Source organism: Mustelus asterias, chromosome 5, assembly GCF_964213995.1.
Source record: "Mustelus asterias chromosome 5, sMusAst1.hap1.1, whole genome shotgun sequence".
NCBI lineage: Eukaryota > Metazoa > Chordata > Chondrichthyes > Carcharhiniformes > Triakidae > Mustelus > Mustelus asterias.
Genome location: NC_135805.1, coordinates 133,353,635 through 133,380,846, shown reverse-complemented (window position 1 = coordinate 133,380,846; position 27,212 = coordinate 133,353,635). Strand labels below are relative to the sequence as shown.

The window sequence follows — 27,212 nt, the reverse complement described above, 5'->3', positions numbered from 1 at the left end:
AGTATGGCAAGTGGTCACCATCTTCAAGTGCCATGGACTGTGGACTTTGGTCCAAATACATCAAATAGATAAGAGAAAATTAGACCAACACTGAAATTCCAGTCAGCTCAAAAGAAATCATTTCAGCTTTGTTCAACAGTCACACAGGTCAAACACATTTTAGCAAGTGAACCACACCCAAACATTAACACATGTTCACTCTACAGTTACTTCTGACTTAAGAACGTGTCAAGTACTTTTTTTCATTTTTCCAATACCCGTAAAACTTTGCTTTCATAGATGAAAACCAGATCCCAGCACAGAGTATCAAACGGAGATCAATCTAGATCTGAATCCATTCCACCATTTCCTGACACACCCAGTTAAGTTCAAAGACTTATTGGATTTAAACTTGACCAGATGCTATGTCAAATGAGGAACAGTCCAGGCTGAAGAAACAGCTAAAAACTTACAAAATGAACAGATAATGCAAGTAGGCAGGCAGATCAGTGGAAGATAGAACTTAAAATAAACAAACATAGAATCGGGTCAGCATGGTGGCACAGTGGTTAGCACTGTTGCCTCACAGCGGTTATCACTGTTGCCTCACAGCATCAGGCACTCGGGTTCAATTTGGCCTTGGGCAGCTGTCTGAGTAGTGTTTGCACATTCTCCCAATGTCTGCATGGGTTTCCTCTGGGTGCTTCGTTTCCTCCCTCACTCCAAAGATGTGCAGGTTAAGTTGATTGGCTATGCTAAATTTCCCCTTCATGTCCAGGGATGTTGAATGCGTGGGGTTGCAGGGATAGGGCCAGGGGTTGTGCCTGGCTGGAATGCTCTGTCGGAGAGTTGGAGCAGACTTGATGGGCTGGATGGCCTCACTTCTTCTGCACTGTAGGGAGTCTATGGTTCTATTCTAAAGGGAAAAAGAGGTGATAAAAGTTGTACCATAAATAATGCTGCAAGTGAGGTTCATTCTAATTTCCCTTCACCGTGCATGGCCTATTTGTGGCACTGCATAGTTTCTTTATGATTGCCATGTCTGTGCACAACCTAAAGAGGCTGTTGCTTATGCATGGCTTTTTTGTCCAGTGTGACATATGCCTGAATGTTGCAGGGCTATGCGTCCATGCAGCTTAGAAGGAAAGTTGGTTGTAACAGCTAAAAGGTGCAGTTGAAAGGTGGATATTTTAGTACATTGTAATTTAATATTTCTGGTTGTAATGAAGCAGTTAATGGAACACTGACTATACATCAAATATCAATAGGCTACAAGTCACAAAAAAATCCAATCATCTTACCAGCCAAGATTTTGATCAGGCAAAAGGAAGATGATGAAATCCTACAGATGCTGTAAAGAAGCCATGAGACTGATGCCCAAAAGAGTGGAGAACTTGAGCTCTTCAATCCTGAAAAGTCCCAGTGAAGGGACCAGATGTATGTCCATGTTAAATTTGAACTGATGCATTAAACTTTTATTGTAGGACGAGAGAGCACATGTTCAAAATGAAATGAGAACTTCAGCCCAAATGTCACCAGAAAAGCCTTATACAAAATGCAACTCAACATGTAGAGTGGAGTACTAAAGATGTGGTATCAAGTTGGGTACTGTGATGGAGAACAGAAACATCTGCCAAATTCCTTATTGGAATGATAAGTTGCTACTTTACATTTCTGACCACTAGTTTTGAATTCCTACACAAGTGATAACATCGACAAATCTACCTTAACAAACTCCTCAAAAGACTTGCATAAGGCCGCTTCTCAGCCTTCTTGGAATGGAAATGGATTGCTTAGTCCCTTGAGCCTGCTACGCCATTCAATAAGATCATGGTAGGTCTGCAACCCGACTCCGTGTACCCATGACCCTTAATAAGAACATAAGAACTAGGAGGAGGAGGCTATTTAGCCCATCGACCCTGCTCCACCATTCAATAAGATCATGGTTGATCTTTTTGTGGACTCAGCTCTACTTACCCACCCGCTCACCATAGCCCTTAATTTCTTTACTGTTCAATTATCTATTTTGCCTTCAAAACATTCAACAAGGTAGCCTCAATTGCTTCACTGGGAAGGGAATTCCACAGATACACAACAATTTTGGTGAAGTTCCTCCTCAACTCAGTCCTAAATCAGCTTCCTTTCATTTTGAGGCTATACCCCCTAGTTCTGGTTTCACCCTCCCTGTATCTTATCTATCCCTTCATAATTTTATGTTTCTATTAGAAATCCCCTCATTCTTCCAAGTTCTAATGAGTATAGTCCCAGTCTACCCAATCTCTCCTCCTAAGCCAACCCTCTCAACTCTAGAATCAACCTAGTGAATCTCCTCTGCACCCCCTCCAGTGCCAGTATATCCTTTCTCAAGGAGACCAAAAATTTACACACTACTCCAGGTGTGGCCTCACCAGCACCCTATATAGCTGCAACATAGCCTCCCTGTTTTTAAACTCCATCCTTCTAGCAATGAAGGACAAAGTTTATTTGCCTTAATTACCTGCTGCACCTGCAAACCAACTTTGTGATTCATGCACAAGGACACCTAGGTCCCTCTGCATGCTGCAATTTTTTAACCATTTAAATAATAGTCCACTAATAATGCCACTTTTTAATCTGAGTTTAAATTAACTGATCTAGCGTCAATTGTGATTTGTGAACTCCAAACTTTCACTGGGAGCATCTATGATTTGCCTTCCCCAATACTGCCCCATTGCTTATACTAGTAGCTGCTGATAGATAATCTAACTTGGCTACAGCTATTCGCATTCAAAGGGTGACAGTTTTACCTGCATCGTCCACCTCAAAGTCTGCTCTTGCATCTTTTGCTAGGTCGCTTGCCAACTCCAAAGCTAAAAGGGTCGTATCATATGTTTCAAAACCAATTATGTGGCCTTTCAAAGTTATGTTTATGGTGACTGTCTCTGAAATCACCATTTTTTAAAAATTGATTGCTCAATCCATTAGGGTCCCCATGCAAAAGATGTTTGGACCATTTCAATTTAGCTCCTATTAAGTGATCAATGCCTTGACCATTCAGGGTCGGCCTGCCTGGTTTAAATTTGATCAGTAACTTGGGAGTCAACTGTTCCCTGCTGTATTTTCCATGGCAACGCCTCTACTAGAATCCACTTGCCAACCAATCTGCACATTTTTCTTGTGCAGTATAGATTGCTGTTCCCTTTAATGTTGGTAATTTTGCAAGATATCCTGATGAGCGCAAGACAAAAAGCTTAAACATCTTGTCTCTTTTTTTCAGCAAAGCTAAAGTTCTGTACTGCAAATGACTAATCTCCATCTTCTTCATCCAAGGGCCCCAGTTTTTGGTTCCCCAGCCTTTTACCCTTTGTTGGAATGTATGTAGCCTATACCTGAAGAGTCTCTTCCTTAAAGGTCATCCATTGTTCCTTTGCAGATTTTCTTGTAAAGTTTCGGTTCCATTTTGCACTGGTTAGATCCCTTATCATCACATCAAAATGAGCACTCTTCCAATTTAAATGTTCTATTTGAAATTGTTCCTTGCTCTTTGGCATTAGTCTAAAACTTATGACAGAAAGATCACTCTTATCCAAATGTTCCCTCACAGACCCATCACTAAATCCTTTCTAGTTGTGCTGAGAACATGCTGGTCAAGGAAATTCTCTTGAACACATTTCAGAAATTCCTCCCTTGCCTTGCCCTTTTCTCAAATACTAATTACCTAAATAGTGATTAAGATAAAGTCCCTCAATATTAAACCTACAATTCATTAATGGCCAATGATATATATTGGGTAAGAGGAAAGAACCTGGGATCAACAGTAGAAACTAAAACGTTGATACGGACTTGCCAAAGAACTGAAGTGTTTTTAAATATATAAATGAAAACTGGTGCACAATAGTGACAAAGATATATAGGAGAATGAGAATTAATGTTGGCAAGGATACAATCAAATCTCGCTCTGGCAGAGATTAAAAAGGGCCACAGAGCCCAGTGTGGTTTTACAGGATGTGAACATTTGCAATAGAGGTAAGCATAAAAGCTCTTCAAATGTGCAAAAAATTGGATCCAGTCCACAAGGTAAAGCATGACAGACAAAAGCAAGCGAGATAGGTAATGAAAACCCAAGAGGAAGCAATCCCAAATAATGAAATAAACAGGGAATGAAAAACTACAGACTGCTTATAAAGAAGTTAGGCATTGAGGAAATGATGAATTTTAGATTTAAAAAATTTAAAATAGACCAACTATATGAGCCAGATGTTTGCACTCATAAATCCTAAAGGAGATATGAACTGAGATAGGCGGTACTGACATAATTGAAAAGCGATGCCAAAGAATGACAAGTAGCCTAATATGTAAGTTGGGGGAGGGGGGGTTTGCATTCCACACTGGCAGTTTGTCAACCATATCATAACAAGAACTCCAAACCAAAACGAATCTAATACCCCTCCATGAAGCAGCCATTTATAGCCAATCCATCACCAAAACCAGCCCACCATCAAAACCATTACCTAACAGTTTGAAAATATTGACGACAATCAATAACACCACACAATTGAAAATGCTACCCATGAGTAAAGGGGCCTCCCAATCAATTTTTCTCACCTTCCACAGATGACCTAAATGAGACTGACAAATTGCCGACTGGCAAAACCCCTGCACACGAATTGACTTTTAAATGCAGGCAATTTACTTTGCAACCAACACTTACTTTATCCCTCCCTTACGATACCACACTTAATTGCGCATTTAACTATTTTATTTATATCCTTTATAGTTTCAGGTTCTTAATCTGTTGGCTTGAGCCAGTTTCTTAAACCAAAATTTGAGTCATATATCTAAAAAAACGAAGCTGTTATGTTGAACTGTTGCCAGGACTGTGATTCATTTGATTCAGTTAAATATACAGAGAATTGGAATTGAAAACTTTTGTAGATATAAAAACATTGTTTTGAAAATAGGAAAAAAAATTCTATACTTAATGGATTAACTTTTCTAAAACCCAATTGTCTGAGTTTAATAGAACTGGCAAAAACAGAATAAATGCAATACAGAAAATTAGTTTTGGATCTTCTGGGAGTGCAGACAGTTGAAATTCCATTTACATGGATTACCTAATTTGCACAATTACATTTATCACAAAACAACAATTGCTCAACTTTTATAGAGAGAGATCAAAATTAGATTAAGAAAATTTACACAAGCCAACAGAAAAACAATAAAATCTTAATTCTGCAAAGAACATAATGAAATACTCTGCTGATAAAAATCAAATGTGATGCAATGGGGGACTAGAGTAGGGCGGAGAAGGGCAAATTCAACCTGCTAAACAAATTACATGCACGTAAAAGACAGTTAATAGACATCTTCCTAATTATTCTCCAAAGATGTGGGGGTTAGGTTGATCGGCCATGCTAAATTGCCCCTTAGTGTCCTGGGATGTGTAGGTTAACGGGATTGGTGGGGTAAATATGTGGGGTTACAGGGATAGGGCCTGTATGGGATTGTTGTCAGTGTAGACTCAATGGGCCAAATGGCCTCCTTCTGCACTGTAGAGATTCTATGATATTCATCTAGACAACATAGCTCCAGAAATTAAAATATACAATTTGTACCAACTGTTCATTGCAGCTGAGTCTTCATAAACACATATGAATTGTGTAATGTTTACTATAAAATGATTTTTTTAAAAATGCAATCGATAATTTTGAGAAGTCCATTGTGGCAAATCCAGGAGCATCTGGAGTGCAAAACACAGCTCATGCTAAAATGATTTCTGCTTCAGGTCACAATTTAACGTTACAAGGAAGATGCTCAATAAAGCTATCCATGTCGAGCAACAACTAAATGCCAAGTGTTTTATGCTATCGTTTCCACAAGTTTAGGATACAAACAAAAATATATATTTTTTTAAAAGAGTAAAAATCAAGATCCTTCTAATACATTCGCAGGTGCTGTGCTGCAATAAATCATTTTATTTTGGGTTCACCATTGTACAGATTAAAGATGCAGAATATACTTTGGAATTGATAGAGGAACATTACACTGCATTAACAGAATTCCCCAGTTAAAAATCCCAAATGAATGGTTAAAGCAGAAATTAACTCAAAAATATTCACAGGAATGAACCATGCCTTATCAAACCATTAAGTCTTTTGAGTAACGAACTCCTCATATTTTAGGTAGCTGAAATTAAGACGGTTTATAAACAAAAGATAGTGATTGGAGTTGTAGAAAATCAGAAAAGAATTTTACTGCACTGTGCCAGAGATTTGATTTTACAATTCACTGTTCAGTCAGTTCCTACATGCAAACCATGCCATTATGGGTACGCACAATTCAGCAGAAGCCTGGAGTCATCTCAAGTTATCATCTCTGCTCTCAAGAATTAAGTGAATGAAGCAGGTGGATCTAGAAGCATTCATTAGAGAATATATAAATTCAAGGTTAAAAAATGGTATAGAATTTTTCAAATACCTTTGGACAGCTCTAGTCATGAGGATTTATGGATGGAAGTTATTAAGATATAAATTGAATTATTTCTGAATGATTTAATAGGTGATCACCCGTGTTTCCAAGCATCACTCCAAGGCTTTTGCACAAAATTCAAGGCTGCCACTCCTGTGCAGCACTGAGGGAATACAGCACTGTCAGAGGTAGCAACTTTCAGCTGAGGCATTAAACCAAAACCTCATCTGCCTTCTTGGGTGGACGTAAAAGCCCCCCCGATATATTCCAATGAAAAGTTGGGGAGTTCTTCCCGGTGTCCTGGCTAATATTTGTATCTCAATCAACATGATAGGGGAGGAAAAAAATGATTATCTGGTCATTCTCATGATGCTGTCTGTCGGAGTTTGCTGCGCACAAATTGTTGGCCTGTTTCCTACATTACAACAGGCAGCACACTTCAAAAACACTTCATTGGCTATGAGGTGCTTTGAGACATCCAGTGATTGTGAAAAGCCCAATATAAATGGAAGTCTTTCTGCTGTGTATGAAATCCGAACTAGTTGCAGAATAGAAATATTAAACACAGATTCAGATCTTTTGCACCAAGACTAGCAGAAAGTGATCCAATTCATTCTTTAGGAGCTGATACCCAGTTTTATTTTATGCAAAGACATCAAGGATACTGGTCAGTCTGAGGTCTTCGGAAATGTTCAGGAAGGTTTGCTTCATAGAGATGCCGAGCCTTGGTGTTTCCCATGTCTTGCATACACTACAAAATAGAAGGAAACAAAGTTAGCAACTCTCCCAAACATCTGCTACACTCAAAAACAAACAGAACATGACACAGTAATGAAAATATCAGTCAAGGATTTGTTTTTATTGCCGAGGGAAATCAAGATTCATAACAGATGTGAAATATCTAACTGTTTTAAAACTGTTTTAAGTTTCTGCCTCCTGGCCACAAAAAGGATTTTGAAATACATTGACACTTCTCAACAAGTTCTATTTTCCACAAAATAACTTGAATTATTTATGCCCAGTTGTGATTAACAACTAAACTAAAAGTAGCCAGTCAGTAATTATACTACTGAAAACAATATTTGCATTATGGAATATTCAGGTGATTGATAAGGATGCACATTTGGTTGAACTCTCACAGGTACAAGAGTGCTCCCCATCTTAACCTGAACGGAAAATAAGTTGAAAAACGAGCTGAGAAATTCATGAAATTGCATCTCATTACCACTGCAGGAACTCACCAAGTCTCTTGAGGCAGCACCTTCCAAACCCATGACACTAGCGTCAAGAAGGACAAAGGTACCTGGGAACACCACCAGCTTGAAGGTTTCCCTTCAAGTCACTTACCTTTCTGACTTGGAAATATATTGCTGTTCCTTCACTGTCACAATAATTTTGTAGAGGACGATAACACTGAAGTCTGGGTACTGTAGGCTCTCCGACAAGTCGATGCCTGGCCAGAAGAATTCATGGCACATCAAAATCTTGGAACTCCCTCCCTGACAGCAGTGTGGGTGGGCCTACACTCCATGGTTCAAGTAACTAGCCACCACCTTCTTGAGGGCCAATAAGGATGGACAATAAATGCTGGCCTAGTCATCAAAGCCCACATCCCTTGAACGAATGAAAGAAAACCTGGTTTTGGTTTGGACAAGTTCCAAACTTATTGCCTAATCAATAGCTGATACTTAAAAGTGGCCATGACCGTCATACCAGAATCACAGCTTAATCCAAACAATTCCAGGTTCAAGAGGAAATATTAAACTCAAATCTCCAACTCTTCATTTGACATCGATTTGTGTCTATGACAACTGAGGCATAAAGCAAAATAAAACACAACCACTGACCTCACTTTATCTATACACAATCAAAATTCAGAATACAGGTGTTGTTCTTCACATGACAGAATTTAACTGCATAAAAACAGGCAATTCAGCTCAACAGTCTATTATACAAGTGCTTATGCTTCAAGCAGCTTTCTCCAATCCTGCCCCAACCTGGCTCCCACCCTGGCCCCCAGCCAGAATAGCAGACCAATCTGTTTTAAACAGCTAAGGAAGGTGAGTTCACAATTTCAGAACACAAAACCACAGAGGTGACTGACCATCAGTTTATCAGTGGGTTTATTCTAAAGGAAGGTTAACCAAGGAAAAAAAGTTAAACCTTAGATAGCAGGCAAGGTTGAGAGCAGTTAATAAGGCATACAGCATTCCAGGGGCAAAGAGTAAAAAGTGAGCAAGTCATGTTAAACCTGTGTAGAATACTGGTTTGGCTTCAACTGGAGTTGAGTGAAGACATTGAAGAGAGTGCAGAAAATAATTCACAAAAAGGGCTCCAGGGATGAGTAACTTCATTTACGTACACAGATTGAAGAAGTTAGAACATAGAACATAGAACATTACAGCGCAGAACAGGCCCTTCGGCCCACGATGTTGCACCGACCAGTTAAAAAAAAAACTGTGACCCTCCAACCTAAACCAATTTCTTTTCGTCCATGAACCTATCTACGGATCTCTTAAACGCCCCCAAACTAGGCGCATTTACAACTGATGCTGGCAGGGCATTCCAATCCCTCACCACCCTCTGGGTAAAGAACCTACCCCTGACATCGGTTCTATAACTACCCCCCCTCAATTTAAAGCCATGCCCCCTCGTGCTGGATTTCTCCATCAGAGGAAAAAGGCTATCACTATCCACCCTATCTAAACCTCTAATCATCTTATATGTTTCAATGAGATCCCCTCTTAGCCGCCGCCTTTCCAGCGAAAACAATCCCAAATCCCTCAGCATCTCCTCATAGGATCTCCCCTCCATACCAGGCAACATCCTGGTAAACCTCCTCTGCACCCTCTCCAAAGCCTCCACATCCTTCCTGTAATGTGGGGACCAGAACTGCACACAGTACTCCAAGTGCGGCCGCACCAGAGTTGTGTACAGTTGCAACATAACGCTACGACTCCTAAATTCAATCCCCCTACCAATAAACGCCAAGACACCATATGCCTTCTTAACAACCTTATCTACTTGATTCCCAACTTTCAGGGATCTATGCACACATACACCTAGATCCCTCTGCTCCTCCACACTATTCAAAGTCCTCCCGTTAGCCCTATACTCAACACATCTGTTATTCCTACCAAAGTGAATTACCTCACACTTCTCCGCATTAAACTCCATCCGCCACCTCTCGGCCCAACTTTGCAACCTGTCTAAGTCTTCCTGCAAACTACGACACCCTTCCTCACTGTCTACCACACCACCGACTTTGGTGTCATCAGCAAATTTGCTAATCCACCCAACTATACCCTCATCCAGATCATTAATAAATATTACAAACAGCAGTGGCCCCAAAACAGATCCCTGAGGTACACCACTTGTAACCGCACTCCATGATGAATATTTACTATCAACCACCACCCTCTGTTTCCTATCCGCTAGCCAATTCCTGATCCAATTTCCTAGATCACCCCCAATCCCATACATCTGCATTTTCTGCAGAAGCCTACCATGGTGAACCTTATCAAACGCCTTACTAAAATCCATATATACCACGTCCACTGCCTTGCCCCCATCCACCTCCTTGGTCACTTTCTCAAAAAACTCAATAAGGTTAGTAAGGCACGACCTACCTGCCACAAAACCATGCTGACTATCACCTATCAATTCATTACTCTCCAAATAACTATAAATCCTATCCCTTATAATTTTTTCCAACATCTTGCCGACAACAGAAGTGAGACTCACCGGTCTATAATTCCCGGGGAAGTCTCTGTTCCCCTTCTTAAACAATGGGACAACATTCGCTAACCTCCAATCTTCTGGTACTATACCAGAGGCCAACGACGACCTGAAGATCAGAGCCAGAGGCTCTGCAATCACTTCTCTTGCCTCCCAGAGAATCCTTGGATAAATCCCATCCGGACCAGGGGATTTATCTATTTTCAGACCCTCCAGAATATCCTGCACATCCTCCTTATCAACTGTAATACTGTCTATTCTACTCCCCTGCAACCCAGTGTCCTCCTCAGCTATATTCATGTCCCCTTGCGTGAACACCGAAGAGAAATATTGGTTCAATGCTTCACCAATCTCCTCCGGTTCCACACATAACTTCCCTCTGCCATCTATAACTGGCCCTAAACTTGCCCTAACCAACCTTCTGTTCTTGACATACCTATAGAACGGTTGGCACTGTTTTCCTTGGAGAAGAGAAGGCTAAGAGAAGATTTGATAGATCTATTCAAAATCGTGAGAGGTCTGAACAGATTAAAAAGAGGGAAAAACTGTTTTCATTGGTGGCAAGATCGAGAACCAGCGGGCACAACTTTAAGGTAGTGGGCAAAAGCGGCAATGGAGAAATGAGAAACTTTTTTAAACGGCGAGTGACTGGGATCTGGAATGCACTGCACTGAGGAGACAGGTTCAATCCAGCCACTCTACATGCAATATCCTTAGGAGGTGCACAAAGTGGATTATTTATGGTCTGTGGAAGCAAGGGACTTGACAGGACAATCTGCAAAGGAAGAGGCCAAAAGGGAGAAGACTGGAGCTCAGGTGGGTTACAAGGTAAATTGTTTCTTTGAAGAAATAGCACAGGTATGACAAGCCAAATGGCCTCCTTCTGTGCTGAACAAGTCAGCTTCTACATATTGAAAAAGGAAGTAGTTAAACCAATTTAGATATGCTGAGGTCATTGGATCAATTGTGATTTGTCAAACGTGGTTTTAGGCAAACAGTAAAAACAGCTATTCTTTTAACGTGATGAAGTGCCATACCTGTGAAATTTGATTTACTCAAGGCAAACCTATTTCTAAATTATACTAAAAATATCTAATAGGCATGAGCATATATTGTATAATGACAACTTTAGAAATATCTTTACATATTGCCTAAAGCAATGCAATCCCATTCTCTATTGAAATGATATTTAATTGGCCATTAAGTTTACTTAATCAATGCTCATTGGAACTCGCTACACACCACAACCATGTAAACGTGTGCCTCTGAACTGCTTTTCACTTGACAAGTGTTAGGACAGAGGAGACAGAGATATACTAAACACCCCAATTCCCTTCTGTGTATAATTAGTGTAGTTTAATGTTGATAAGGCTGGTGTACTTTCCCAAACGCCCATTAGTGCGCAGTCATTGTAAGTCAGCAGCAGATTTTCATAGATGTGAACACGGAATATCACCCCCCCACCCCACGGAATATCACACACACACACACACACACACCCCCCCCCCCCCCCCCCCAAGGAAGTTTACACTACAGCCAAATTTTGTGTCTCGTCTGCCATGGGGATCGTGTAGCCGGAGAATCCTGCCCAACATTAATCAAACAACATAAACCCAAGAAAGTTACAATTAAAGAAGGTAGTGCACTTCTACGAGTATTAAGCCCAAACAGAGCAGTTAGTTCGTATTTTGGAGTCCAGTAAGTGGGGAGCTTTTCCTATTGTGGTATTGAAATTCAGGTTCAGATGTCGAGGGTCAAATCTAGATTAGCTGCAGTGTTCCTTTGCAGTAAAGACTGTTCAGAAGATCACATCGACAGACCCTAATGTCCAATTTCTTACAGGCGAACACAGAGCTGTTCAAACAGGTTGAAAGAAGCTTTTAAAGGCTAAGCCTTGCAGGTCTTGAAAAGGCAAAATGAAACAGCCTTTTTCTGCAGCTATGTTGTTGATGGTGTTCTGTAGATTGTCCAGGGTTTCAGTTTTTGAATTAAATGATTTCCAAATCAGAGGATAGCTTTGATCACATGAAGAGTGAAACACAATAGATGATCTTTCATAGTGAAGGAGTTTTAGTCACAGTCAAAATCCACTGATATTCCATTGAAGGAAGGTCTTCATTGTGGATTCTCAGCCTCAATAGCTCTGTGTTACCTGGCAGGCCTGGAGTCAGCCAGGGTTTATTATCCCTCCCTGTAGCTTGGAGTAAAGCTTGGCAAAAAGTGTGAGGTTCCAGAGAAGAATGCCATTTCGGCATGTCCATTCAAGGGAGACCCCTGCCCATTATAATCCAATTTGGAACTTTCCAGACAGCTTGCTAGGCTGAGGTTTGCAGCCATCTTATAGCTCATCAGGGGACATGTTCAAAGGAATGCCATTTTTAAAAAAAACTAATATCTTCAAGCCTGCACAGGCATAGCGCAAGAGTAACCGTTTGAACATTTACTACCTTGCACGTAACCTCTTGATATAGAAGGTTGGGGAGAAAAAACAATAAATGCAAATAATCAGAGTTCAAGTGGGTAAGAACTATGAAATGGGCAGCAGATTTTCCCAGAAGAGGTTTATTTCCCCCAGAAGGGTTTTTTCCTCTTGGCATCTACCTGGCAAGTTCCTACAAAGACATAATTGAAACGTGGAGCTTACCATGTATGAAATAGATTCAAACTTTAATCCCATGGGAGGCAGTGATGTAATAATTTGGGATTTAACTGAAACCATAGAAACCCTACAGTGCAGAAAGAGGCCATTTGGCCCATCGAGTCTGCACCGACAACAATCCCACCCAGGCCCTATCCCCGTATCCCAACATATTTTACCTGCTAATCCCTCTAACCCTCATATTTACCCACTAATCCCTCTAATCTATGCATCCCGGGACACGAAGGGGCAATTTAGCTTGGCCAATCAACCTAACCCGCACATCTTTGGACTGTGGGAGGAAACCGGAGCACCCGGAGGAAACCCCCGCAGACACGGGGAGAATGTGCAAACTCCGCACAGACAGTGACCCAAGCCGGGAATCAAACCCAGGTCCCTGGAGCTGTGAAGCAGCAGTGCTAACCACTGTGCTACCATGCCGCCCTAACTGGGTGGAACTCTCAAATGATCCACTGTTTTGACTGTGGCCTTGGATAAAATTTTCTGCTTTTTATCCATTTCAGTTTTGATTCTGAGTTTGTATTTCCTTAAAACCTTAATTGGGACTTGTATTTTTTCACCAGCTTCCTATATGGCAAGAAGTGGAGTTGCTTTTATTATAATTCTACAATTCTGAATGAACAAATATATCTGGAAAAAATCTCTTGTTTGCTTTAGTTACTATTTCAATACCCATTGTATGCTCCAAGCTATTAAATTCTAATGTGTATTCTTTCCACATTTATATTCCACAATTGTGGCTATGATGCTTCCCACTGAGTTAAAAGCCAAAGCAAGCATCCCTAATTGCTGTTATGCATATGAAACCAGCATCTACAGAAGACATGAAAGCCCCCAACTTCAAAAGTATACTGTAATCTTGAACTCTGCTACAGTTTTTGAAAAAAAATAAAAAAAATGGAAAGGCTCTGCATCAAAAACAATTTCAGTGTGTTGTGAATTTGTATGTCACACGTCAATTGGAATCAAAGATTGTCACAAAAAATGGTAACTGAACACTGGTCTGCCGTTAAAGAGATGGTTCCCATGGTTTGGGGGGGGGGGGGGGGGAGAAGAGAAGAGAAGAGAAAACAAAGCCAGACAGAGCCCCAAGTGACAGAAAGTGATGAGAGTAAAGATAAAGCAGAAAAAGGAAATGTGACAGATGTCAGGTTGATACAAGAAAGAGCCAGGCTTAATATAGAAGGTTCAGAGGGGAAGTGAAGAAGAGAGAGTCAGGCACAGAAGTACAAAAAGTACTGACCTAATACAATAGGGATTCCAAAAATCTTCTAAAGGCATATAAATGGCAAATGGGTGGTAATGTTTTTTTTTAATTTACATGATGTAGACACTGTTGGCTAGGCCAGCATTTATTTTCCATCTCTAATTGCTCTCGAGTAGGTGGTGGTGAGCTGCCTTCTTGAAATGCTGCAGGCCATGTGGTGTAAGTACATCCATAGTGCTCTTAGGGAGGGAGTTCCAGGATTGTGACTCTGACAGTAAATGAACAGCAATATATTTCCCAGTCAAGATGGTGAGCAACTTGGAGGAAAATTCCAGGTGATGATGTTCCCATGTATCTGCTGCCCTCGTCCTTCTAATGGCAAAGGTCATGGGTTTGGAAGGTGCTGTCTATGGAGCCTTGGTAAATTCCATCAATGCATCTTGTAGATGTTATATACTGCTGTCACTATTCATCGGTGGTGGAGGGAGTGACCATTTGTGGAAAGGATGTCAACCCTAACTTGTGCCTTGTAGATGGTGGACAAGCTTTAGGGAGTGAGGTGGTGAGTTATTCGCTTCAGGATTCCTGGCTTCTGATCTGCTCTTGTAGCCACATATTTATTGGGCTAGTCCAGTTCAGTTTCTGGTCAATGGCAACCCCAGATGTAGGAATTCAACAATGGTAATACCACTGAATGTCAAGCGGCAATGGTTAGATCTTCTCGTTGGAGATGGTCATTGCCTGACACTTGTGTGGCATGTATGTTACTTGCCAGCCCAAACCTGGATATTACCCAGGTCTTGCTACCTTTGGACATGGACTGCTTCTGTATTTGTGGAGTTGCGAATGGTGAATATTGTGCAGTCACCAGTGAAGATTCCCACTTCTGACTTTATGACAGAAGGAAGGTCATTGATGAAGCAGCTGAAGATGGTTGGGCCTAGGACACAACCCTGAGGTAGTATGGTAGGTGCGGCCTATCAGGGACCAAAAAGATAATCTATGCATGGAGATAGGGGAATCTACGCAGAGGGAGAGGACACGGTTTAGGTACTAAATGAGTACTTTGCATCCATCTTCACCAAACCCTTTACCAAAATCATAGAGAAAGGCAAAGTAATTGGAATATTAGATGGGTTAAAAATTGATAAAGATATTAGAAAGGCTGGCTGTACAGCACTATGGATGTACTTACACCACATGGCCTGCAGTATTTCAAGAAGGCATGCATTAGAAATGCATCTGACTACGCTCGTGATTCAAAGGTGGAAGTTGCGAAGATACTGGCAAGAATCCGCCAATTCTCTTTCGATATAGGGGTGGCACCAGAGGACTGGAGATGTGCAAATGTTATACTCTTGAACAAAAAAGGGGCACAAGGATAAGTCCAGCCATTACAGGCCGGTCAGTTTAACCTCAGTGATGGGAACACTTCCAGAAACAATAATCTGGTACAAAAAACATTCACTTGGAAAAATATGCATTAATTAAAGAAAACGACTATGGATTTGTTGAAAGAAAGTTTGAGAAGTTTAAGAAAAACAAAAGCTTGCCAATAAAGTTGAAACCCATGAAATAAAGGACCATTGCAGGATAGATTTTTAAAAATGGCTGAAAAGACAGGAAACAGTAATGGTGAATGTTTTTTTCTCCAGACTGAAGGCAGGTTTTCAATGGGTCTCCCCAGGGGTCAGTACAAGAACCACTGCTTTTCTGACACTTCTGTGGCATGTATGTTACTTGCTAGCCCAAGGCTGGATATTATCCAGGTCTTGCTACATTTGGACATGGACTGCTTCTGTATTTGTGGAGTCGTGAATGATGAACATTGTGCAGTCACCAATGAAATGAGGGCCCCAGCATAGCTAGGACCCATTGCAATGGATACCTGCATGGGTCCCAGCTACGCTTGTTTTTTTTGTGGGGTATGTGGAACATTCCTTGTTCCAGGCCTACCTGGGTCACCTCCCACAACTCCTTTACCAGTACATCGATGACTATTTTGTGCCACTTCATGCTCTCGTCTGGACCTGGAAAAATTCATCAACTTCGCTTTCAGTTTCCACCCCACCATCACCTTCACCTGGTCCATCTCAGACACTTCCCTTCCTTGACCTTTCTGTCTCCATTTTCGGCAATAGACTATCTACCAATATCTATTACAAGCCCACTGATTCCCGCAGCTATCTGGGCTACAGCTCTTCGCACCCTACATCCTGTAAGGACGCCATCCCTTTCTCTCAGCTCCTTCACCTCTGTCGTATTTGTTCCGATGATGCCACTTTCCAAAGTGGTGCTTCTAGTATGTGCTCCTTCCTCCTCAACCATGGTTTCCCATCTACAGGGCCCTCAACAGCATGCAGTCCATCTCCCGCGCCATGACCCTCACCCCCTCTCCCAACAAGGATAGAGTCCCCCTTGTTCTCACATTTCACCCCACCAGCCTCCGCATGCAAAGCATAATCCTCTGCCATTTTCACCAACTCCCACGTGATGCTTTCACCAAACACATCTTCCCTTTACTCCCTCTGTCAGCATTCCGCAGAGACCATTCCCTCCGGGATAACCTAGTCCACACCCCCATTATACCCAACACCTCTCCCATCACCCATGGCACCTTCCCATGCAATCGCAGAAACCTGATCCTTTACCTCTTCTATGTTCACCATCCAAGGACCAAAACACTCATTCCAGGTTAAGCAGCGTTTCACTTGCACCTCTTTCAATTTGGTCTACTGTATTCGCTGCTCCCAATGTGGTCTCCTCTTTATCGGAGAGACCAAACATAGACTGGGTGATCACTTTGCTGAACACCTTCAGTCTGTGCGCAATCAGGACCCTGACCTTCCGGTTGCTTGCCATTTTAACACACGATCCTGCTCCCATGCCCACATGTCTGTCCTTGGCTTGCTGCAATGTTCCATTGAAGCTCAATGCAAACTGGAGGAACAGCACCTTATTTTCCAGCTAAGTACATTACAGCCTTCCGGTCTCAACATCGAATTCAACAACTTCAGATGATTAGCTCTACCTCACCTCGAACCTTTTGTTATCATTTCATTTTTAACTGTTCTCTACCTTTTACTTCTTTATTGTCTGCCTTTATTTTTCTTTCCCCCCTACTCTTTCCTCCTGGTCTTTACTTTTCTCCCCCTTTGATTTGATTATTGTCGCATATATTAACAATGAAAAGTATTGTTTCTTGTGCGCTTTACAGACAAACCAGACCGTTCATACAGAAGGAAAGGAGAGGGTGCAGAACATAGTGTTACAGTCATAGCTAGGGTGTAGAGAAAGATCAACTTAATGCAAGATAAGTCCATTCAAAAGTCTGACAGCAGCAGGGAAGAAGCTGTTCTTGAGTCGGTTGGCATGTGACCTCAGACTTTTGTATCTTTTTCCCGACGGAAAAAGGTGGAGGAGAGAATGTCCCGGGGTACATGGGGTCCTTAATTATGCTGGCTGCTTTGCGCCCCCCCCCCCCCCCCCCGCACCCCCACCCCCCTCCCGCCACCCAACATCTTCATCTGTCACAGCTTACCCTCTGATTTCAGCTTCTCTGCCGTTTGGCCATTCACACCTTTTATTCCCTCTATGGACAGTCATTAGCAGCCTTTCCCCTTGTTTTTATGGCTATTACTCATCTTTCATTCCCTCATCCTGCAGTATAAATATCTCCCACTTTCTATGTCTTTTAGCTTTGACAATGGGTCATCTGGACTTGAAATGTCAGTTCTTTTCTCTCCTTACAGACCTGCTGAGATGTTCCACTATTTTCTCTTTTGGTTTCAGATTCCAGCATCCACAGTAAGTTGCTTTTATCCATTGCATAAGGCATAAGCAGCTGGTAAAAGAAAAAGTGGGCACGTAGCAGATGAAATTTAATGTAGAGAAGTGCAAAGTAATTCTTTTTTGTAGGAAGAATGAGGAGAGGTAATACAAAATATGTCCAAAGATGTGCAAGTTTGGCAGATTGGCCATGCTAATTTGCCCCTTGGTGTCCCAAGATGTGTAGGTTAGATGGATTAGTCATGGTAAATGTGTGGGGTTGCAGGGATAGAGCGGCACAGGGGGTCTAGATAAGCTATTTTGTTAAAGAGTCAGTGCAGACTTGATGGGCCTCTCCTGCACTTTAGGGATTCTATGATGCTGTGAAAATAAAGGATACAATTATAAACTGGGTGCAGGAGCAGAGACACCTGGGCGTGTGTGTGCAGAAATGGCTGGACAGGGTGAGTAGTTAAAAGGGCTTTGGATCCTGGGCTTTAGAAATGGAGTCAGAGAGTACAAAAATAAGGTTCAGCCTCCAATGCATTTGCGCATTCAATTCTGGGCAACGCATTAGAAAGATGTGAATGCTTTAGTAATGGTTCAGAAAAGATTTGCAAGAAAGGTTCTAGGGATGAGAGACTTCAGTCACAATGACAGATTGGATAAAGCTGGGGTTGTTTTCTTTGCAGAAGAGATGCAGAGTGGATATTTATAGAGTGCTCAAAATCATAAAGGGTCTAGACAGAGTAGATGGAGAGAAACTGCACCTTAAGAACGAGAGGACACCAATTTGTAATTGACAACAGAAAAGTGGTTAGGATCTGGAACGCACTGCTCAACAGTGCAATGGAAACTGATTCAGTCATTGCTTTCAAAAAGGAACTGGGTAGCACCTGAAAAGAAAATAATTGCTGGGCTACAGGAAAGAGCAATGAAGTGAACTAGGCGGGTCACTTTTGCAGGAACTAGCACATACAACAAGCTGAATGGCTTTCTGCGTGCAAACCATTCTATGATGAATAGTTGCCATTGCAAATAGACATTAAAACAATTGTTGCCATATTAACGGAACAGAAATGATTTTGTCTGTAAGAGATTGGGTAACTTTGTTCCTTTTTCCAACAATTGATGGAAACATATTCCTGTGCCACAGAAATAGATGCCATCCTTCTTAAAGTATTACTGGGAGGAGGACGTGACATGAACCAATTCGAATTCCCTGCAGGGTGGGCAAGAACTATGAAGATTACAATGTTTTCAAAAACGTTTCAGCTAAGAGTGGCAATTAAAACTCCATCAGTGAAGTAGGACGTACAAGGCAACGCACACTGAAATTGATGGCTTATTATGGGCTCTGATGAAGGGTCATCCAAACTTGAAATGATAGCTCTATCTATATTCTCTCCACAGATGCTGTCAGACCTGCTGAGATTTTCCAGAATTTTCTGTTTTTGTTGTGGATTACCTGTATTTGTTCGGGTGTCCATTGGTCCAAGTTAACCGACTTTACTCGGGATATATGAACGCCAAGATTTCGGTGGATCCCTGCACACCTGATACAAATAAAAACACCAAGATTCCAGGAAGCCCATCTTGGACCTGCAGGAAAAAAGGAGAGCAAAAATTAAGATAAAATCTTCAAAAATCTTTTAAAATCTTTGCACAAATTGGAGAATTCTTTTCATGACTGCTTTTCTCGTTAAGACCCTTGCACCTCTTTTAATAAGATTCAGCAAGTCCAAATACTGGAGTATGGAAACAGATTTAAAATAACTACACACAGAGGAAAATAAAAAGCTATGGATGGAAGGCAAAAGTGGCAGGTTATAAATCAGCCACATTCATCGAGATGGCTTTCTCTTGCACCATGGTTAGTAAACCTACCTAGCAAGGTAAAAACATTAAAATCAAGAGGCAGTGAAAGGCAGCATCAAATTTTACAAAAGGAATAATCAGAGAATCAGTGAGCTTTTTCCACTGTGCTCAAGGGGCTTGGATGCTGTTCAGAGAAGTTCACAACAAGAAAAAATTTAACTGCAATGGAGGAAACCATTTTCAAATGCATGTTTATCTCTCCAATGTTGTGACAAATGAGAATCAGTTCCAGGGGATGTACAGAGCTGAAGATGCATCATTACTCTACAGTTAATAAAAAAAGGTTTCAATTTGGTTGTGAAGCCCTTATTGCCACAGCAGACACTAGCTGCTGTGAAAAATTATAGACTGTGATGGAAAATTTACATTTTTATCAAGAAAGAATGCATTTGAGATAACCTGGGTTTTAATTCACTCCTTACTTCAAGATCCAAAATCTCTACATGAATAACCAACTCTTGATAAATTCATAGAAATTTTATTCCAAGCATTCAATCTGACTTCAAGTGAGTAATAAAATCATTAACAACAGGACAATATGGCTCAAATGATAATCGCAAGTGTCAAATTTGACTCAAATGCAGACTTTAATACAAAACCAAAATACTGCAGATGCTGGAAAATTATCAGAAACGTTAACTCTGTTGCTAGACCTGCTGAGTATTTGCAGCATTGTTTTTATTTCAAATGCGGACTCATTTGGAGATAAACTGAGAGATAACAATTCATGATATTGGATTCAAAACTGAGATGTAAATGTTTTAACTGACATTTGGATTACAAAGAAAATAAAGACCTATGGAAAAAACTATCACTACTAATAAAAAACTGATCCATGGAAACCCAGATAAGGAAATTTCACTGCTGTCCGGGCACAGCTCAAAAGTCAATATTAAAGTCTGTGGGCATTGTATTCAGAGACCTGAATGATTGCCACATTTTTGAAATTAAGCAAAAACTTGGACAAAAAGCTGGGATTTAAAAAAGGAGGGACAGAGAGCCATTTAGGAAAGAAATGCTGGTCAGGTGCATTGACCAGAACAGGTCGGCACGGTAGCACAGTGGTTAGCACTGCTGCTTCACAGCTCCAGGGACCTGGGTTCGATTCCCGGCTTGGGTCACTGTCTGTGTGGAGTTTGCACATTCTCCTCGTGTCTGCGTGGGTTTCCTCCGGGTGCTCCGGTTTCCTCCCACAGTCCAAAGATGTGTGGGTTAGGTTGATTGGCTATGCTAAAATTGTCCTGGGATGCGTAGATTAGAGGGATTAGCGGGTAAAATATGTAGGGATATAGGCGTAGGGCCTAGGTGGGATTGTGGTCGGTGCAGACTCGATGGGCCGAATGGCCTCTTTCTGTACTGTAGGGATTCTATGAGGTGCCGAGCGTGACCAGGGGAATTTCACAGTAACTTCATTGCAGTGTTAATGTAAGCCTTACTTGTGACTAATAAATAAATTAATTTAAAAATTCCAGAGCATGAGGCCGAGGCCACTGAAGGCAAGGCTGCCAATGTTGGGGCAAAGACTTTTTTTTATGTGTGAGACATGGGCGTCGCTGGCTGGCCAGCATTTATTGCCCATCCCTGCTTGCCCTTCGAGGGCAGTTGAGAGACAATCACATTGCTGCGGCTCTGGAGTCACATGTAGGCCAGACCTGGTAAGAACAGCAGATTTCCTTCCCTAAACGACATTCGTGAACCAGATGGGTTTTTCTGACAATTGACGATGGTTTCATGGTCAGTAGATTTTTAATTCCAGATTTTTTTTTATCTGCCACGGTGGGATTCGAACCCAGGTCCTCCGAACATTAGCTGAGTTTCTGGATTAAGAGTCTAGTGATGATATTACTAGGCCTTCGTCTTCCCTTTAAATCACATTGGGTGATATGCAAAATATGAAAGTTAGGGAGGATATTATAGGGACGGGTGAATGAAGCAAAAAAAAAACAGTCATGAAAATCTGAGCTGGAATACACACTCAATACAACAGCATAAAATGGGAATGCCTTTGTTGTTTAAACTGCAATATACCTATTTAGCATAAATCAACTCTCAAAAGGCTGATTTTTCATTGCAGCAACTAATCTTTTACCACAAGCAGGTTTATTCACGAGACAAAATAACCAACTCTCTGATACCATGCAGCCCAAAGAGGTATGCCTGACCAATCATAATTCACAACCACATTTTACAGTGTGAGGAAATTAACTTATCATTGAATCCTACAGTGCAGAAGGAGGCCATTCAGCCCATCGAATCTGCACTGACCACAATCCCACCCTGGCCCTATCCCCGTAACCCCATGCATTTACCCTAGCTGGTCTCCCTGACACTAAGGGGCAATTTAGCATGGCCAATCCACCTAACCCGCACATTTTTGGACTGTGGGAGGAAACTCATGCAGATACAGGGAGAATGTGCAAACTCCACACAGTGACCCAAGCCAGGAATTGAACCCGGGGCCCTAGCGCTGAGAGGCAACAGTGCTAACCACTGTGCCAACCTTCTGAGAAGGAAAGAAATGACAGACTAGGACAAAAGGTAAAGAGGTAGTAAATATTTTCTAGACAAAGGATAAAATCATGGGCTTAGAAAGATTGAGCTGGCAAATTATACTTTAAAAGGCAATGTCCTCAAGCTCCCAGAGGCCACAAACTGCAGATTCATTTTTACAGATGGCAAGAGAGCATATTAAGGCCATAGCTTGCTTGGCTAAAGGTCACCAGAGGAAGTAATTTTGGAATTGTATCTAACTTTGCCAAGATCACACCTGTAGTACTGCTCAACCATAATCATACAGACCAAGAGGCAACAAAGTTAATTTCTCAGTGGCACAGTGGCTAACACTGTTGCTTCATAGCGCCAGGGACGGAGGTTCAATTCCCAGCTTGGGTCACTGTCTATGTGGAGTTTGCACATTCTCCCCGTGTCTGCGTGGGTTTCCTCCGGGTGCTCCAGTTTCCCCTCTCAATCCAACAATGTGCAGGTTAGGTGCATTGGCCATGCTAAATTCTCCCAGTGTACCCGAACAGGTGCCAGAGTGTGGTGACTAGGGGATTTTCACAGTAACTTCATTACAGTGTTAGTGTAAGCCTACTTGTGACTTGCTAAAAGGCCACCAGAGGAATCTTAGAATTGTATCTAACTTTGCCAAGATCATATCTACAGTACTGTTCAATCATAGTCGATACATACTAAAAGGCAACAAAGCCAATTTCTGAAATAAGATGAGGAGGAACGATCTATCCTAATCCTTTATTTTCCGACGTCAAACCGTGTGGTGTCTTATTGAAGTCTCTGAAATGCAGCTTTGGAAGAATTAGAATTGGAAAGTTTTCAGGGATGTGTGTAAAATTAGGAAATCTGGGGAAGCAGGACTGGAGAATTAAGAGGCAAGGCATCAATTCTCAATTATAACCCCCAACTTGAGGGCAAATGGTCCTAATCATTTGCCATTGGTGTCTATTACAAGGCTGCAACCTTAAACTGCATTAAACAGGCCATTAATTTGAGCAATTGAGGAGCTATTTGCGTCTTGCTTGAAATGCAATGACCTATAGTAGTTAAGGCACCACCCTCCTTCCCCCCCATTGCCTTCAATCAAATAATTGTTTCCCCAGACTGTCGCTGACCTCTGCTTTGCTGGATTTCTTCCTTCACCAGCCACACCATTAAGCCTCCTAGTCCTCCACCCCCACAGAACCTGCTTCTACCTTCTTCCCAAATAATCACAGGACAGCCCTCGTAGTACTATCATTTCAGGCTGTTCTTGCCCACAGATCTGATTTCTTCCTATAATCAAACATTTTCCCTCCCCTTATCCAGTCTTTTCCCACCTATATTCACAACTAGTTAAACTAGGTTAATAAGTAGAGAGATAGTAAATGTCTTAACGGCCATCCTTGTTCAGGTATTTTGCGACATTTTTAAACCATAGGTGCCCAGTTCTCCTCAAGTTCCAACCCTCACCAGGGCAGCCCATGGGCCTTCTGCTTCTTTGCTGAATGAAGGTCCAACTAGTCCCAATCCACCACCACCTCTCTGCCAGCCTGATACATTATGCCAATTCTTGACTCCACTTCAACTAAAAAGCATCTCTATGGGAACCCACATCAGTCCTAGCTATGCCTGCCATTCTGTGGGATACATAGTAGAGCTTGTTCTAATCCTACTCAGTTCCCTACCTTCTCTTCTGGTCTCGGTGGAGTCCACTGTTATTTGTCATTTATGTTAATGATTTGGATGAGAATTTAGGAGACACAGTTAAGTTTGCAGATGGCACCAAGATTGGTGGCCTCATGGACAGTGAAGGTTATCTAGGATTGCAATGGGATTTTGATCAATTGGGCCAGTGGGCTGATGAATGGCAGATGGAGTTTAACGTAGATAAATGTGAGGTGATGCATTTTGGTAGATTGAACCAGGGCAGGACTTATTCAGTTAATGGTAGGGCGTTGGGGAGATTTATAGAACAAGGAGATCTAGGGGTACAGGTTCATAGCTCCTTGAAAGTGGAGTCACTGGTGGACAGGGTGGTGGATACGGCATTCAGCATGCTTGATTTTATTGGTCAGAACACGGAATATGGGAGTTAGGACATCTTGTTGAAGTTGTACAAGACATTGGTAAGGCCACACTTGGAATACGATGTATAGTTCTGGTCACCCTATTGTAGAAAGGATATTATTAAACTAGAAAGAGTGCAGAAAAGATTTACTAGGATGCTACCAGGACTTGATGGTTTGAGTTATAAGGAGAGGCTGGATAGACTGGGACTTTTTTCTCTTGAGCACAGGAGGCTGAGGGGTGATCTTAAAGAAGTCTATAAAATAATGAGTGGCATAGATAAGGTAGATAGTCAACTTCTTTTCCCAAAGGTAGGGGAGTCTAAAACTAGAGAGCATAGTTTAAGGTGAGAGGGGAGAGATGCAAAAGGGTCCAGAGGGGCAATTTTTTCTGGAACGAGCTGTCAGAGGTAGTAGTGGAGGCGGGTACAATTTTGTCTTTTAAAAAGCATTTAGACAGTTACATGGGTAAGATTGGTATAGAGGTTGTTACAATTGTACAGGGCATTGGTGAGACAGTACCTGGAGTAGTGTGTGCAGTTTTGATCTCCTTACTTGAGAGATATACTTGCATTGGGAGCAGTTCAGAGAACCACATTAGACTGATTCCTAGGATGAAGGAAGGTTGAACAGATTGGGTCTGTACTTATTGGACTTTAGAAGAATGAACGGTGATCTGACTGAAGCACACAAAACTCTTTGGGGATGTGACAAAGTAGATGCTATGGGGATGTTTCCTTTGTGGAGAAACCTAGAATTAGGGGATTGTTCAGAATGAGGGGTGTCCCATTTAAGATAGTTGAGGAAGAATTTCCTTGAGGATATATTGGAATTCTCCATCGCAGACAGCTGTGGAGGTGGATTCATTGAATACATTCAAGACTAATTTTGACAACTTTTTGATTGACAAAGGATTAAAGGGTTATGGAGGACAGGGAGAAGAGTAAAGCTGAGACCACATCAGATCAGTGATGACAAGGCTCAAGGGGTCAAATGGTCTACTCCTATTTATCATGGAATCCCTACAGTTCAGAAGGACGACATTCTGCCCAAGGAGCCTCCACCGACAACAGTCCCTCCCAGGCCCTATTACCCGGCAAATCCCCTGACACCGAGGGGCAATTTAGCATGGCCAATTTAACCTGCACATCTTTGGTATGTGAGAGGAAACCCACGCACACACAGGGAGAATGTACAAACTCCACACAGTCAGTGGCCTGAGGCTGGAATTGAACCCAGATCCCTGGGAAACCACCATGCCACCCAAAGCTTATGTTCCTGCGAGTCCAGTGACTCCCATAGCAACCTTGATTTTACTTCCTCCCACCCACTTCCCGTAAGGACTCTGGATTGTATAAATTCCCTGACCATGTCCCATTTGTTTCAACCATTTCACCTTCCATGCCAGTGCATCCTACATACCTTCCTCTTTCTGTACCCCTTCTCCAAGAACCAAAAACAGGGTTGCCCTTGTTCTCATCTTCTACCACATAAGCTTCCAGATTCCAAGAATCTTCCTCTGCCATTTTCCTCCACTGCCATTGTGATGCCAAAAACACATCTGCCCCTCGCCTTTCAACATTCCAAAGTCATCATTCCCTCTGCGACATTATGGCTCACCCTTCGATCACCCCAACACCCACAGCCCTTTCCCTTCCAACTGTGCAAAAGGGGTGGGGGTTGGGGAGCCGAACAGTTCTACTAGGTGAAACAAACAGATTTAATTGCTCTTATTCAATTTTATGTTGCTAATTAATGGGATCTCTTCAGTGGCGATACCAACTGCAGGATTAATGATTATATTGCAACACATTTACATTCAGGCACAAGCAGGCATGACCTGGAGCTTCTGGTTAATTGCCATTTTAATTCTGTGTCTCACTCCCACCTCTGTTCTTGGCCTTCTATATTGTTGCAAGAAAGCTCGACACAAGTTTGAGAAACAGTATCTCATCTTTCAATTCGGCACATTAAAGCCCTGTACCGTCATCACTTCTGGCTTCTCCCTATCAGACTGCCCCTTTTTGTTCATTCTCCTCCTTCTTTAGCTGTCTCTGTATTTGCTTAAAAACTATGAAATAACTACAAAGAAAAGCAGAGATTTCACATTGGAACATGCTCACTAATGTTTTCCGCCATTACAGTACCAGATTCATGCTGCCTTGTGTTCATGGCAGATTCATGCCATTACTCACAAAAGCTTTATATGCTCTTTTTATTCTTCAGGAAGGCTAAAAAGGCCCGAAGGACGGACTGGAATGCTCGAGAGCCAGGATAGCCTCGATGGACCGAAATGCCTCCTTCTGTATATATAGATAGCCTTAAAACGCCACTGAGTTTTGGTATCACTGCAGTAATGGCAATGAAAAACTGTTCAAAAATTATTTAACCTTGGAGGTTCAAATATATGTGGTATCAAGTCCATTTAATAGCTACAAGCCATGATTCAGCCCAAATGGTATTAGTTCTGTCCATATGCAATCACTGCAGCTGAGGAGTATTTCAAAAACTGAAATTGAAGTAATAGGCACTCTATATTATAATTAAGCATCAAGTTGAAAATGCATCACCATTATATAAAAATGGAACATTATTAAAGTTGAGAATTAACTCAATAATAGTTAATTATTGAGGGCATCTTTCAAAGCAGCAACTAATTAACGTAGGAGCATCTCCCCTTGTAAGATACGGATTAAGAAAACATACACTTATATAGTAGCTCTAGATAAATTATCCTGAAGCATTTTACAGGATTGCCATGTGTGACGATAGTGATATATTTTATGTTTAAGGGGAATGCTTTAAAAGTAAGCTTTATGTTACAGACAGTCTGTACGTCTGGTGGGAATGCAACTCAGATACTGAGAGGGGAGGATAATTACTTATTTTAGCCATGTAGTGTTTAAGTAAAACTAATGGACTTTAGTTTACTTATGTTCTCCTGACATTTCTGACTAGGTTGATTGACAGGGTT

General features: G+C 41.7%; 1 protein-coding gene across 6 annotated transcripts in view; it reads right to left on the bottom strand.

Moving 5' to 3' along the window:
- Positions 1-27,212, bottom strand: part of smap1 (small ArfGAP 1) — a 252,271-nt gene that overhangs the window by 186,739 nt on the left and 38,320 nt on the right. For all 6 annotated transcript variants that reach the window (XR_013497795.1, XR_013497794.1, XM_078213304.1 and 3 more), the window contains exons 2-3: positions 19,267-19,400; positions 7,092-7,177 (exon numbers count right to left, since the gene is read on the bottom strand). Coding sequence is in view for 4 of the 6 variants with exons in the window: in XM_078213304.1 (XP_078069430.1) it covers positions 7,092-7,177; positions 19,267-19,400 (220 nt within the window). In the remaining 2 variants the exon portion in view is untranslated. The remainder of the gene's footprint in view (positions 1-7,091; positions 7,178-19,266; positions 19,401-27,212) is intronic.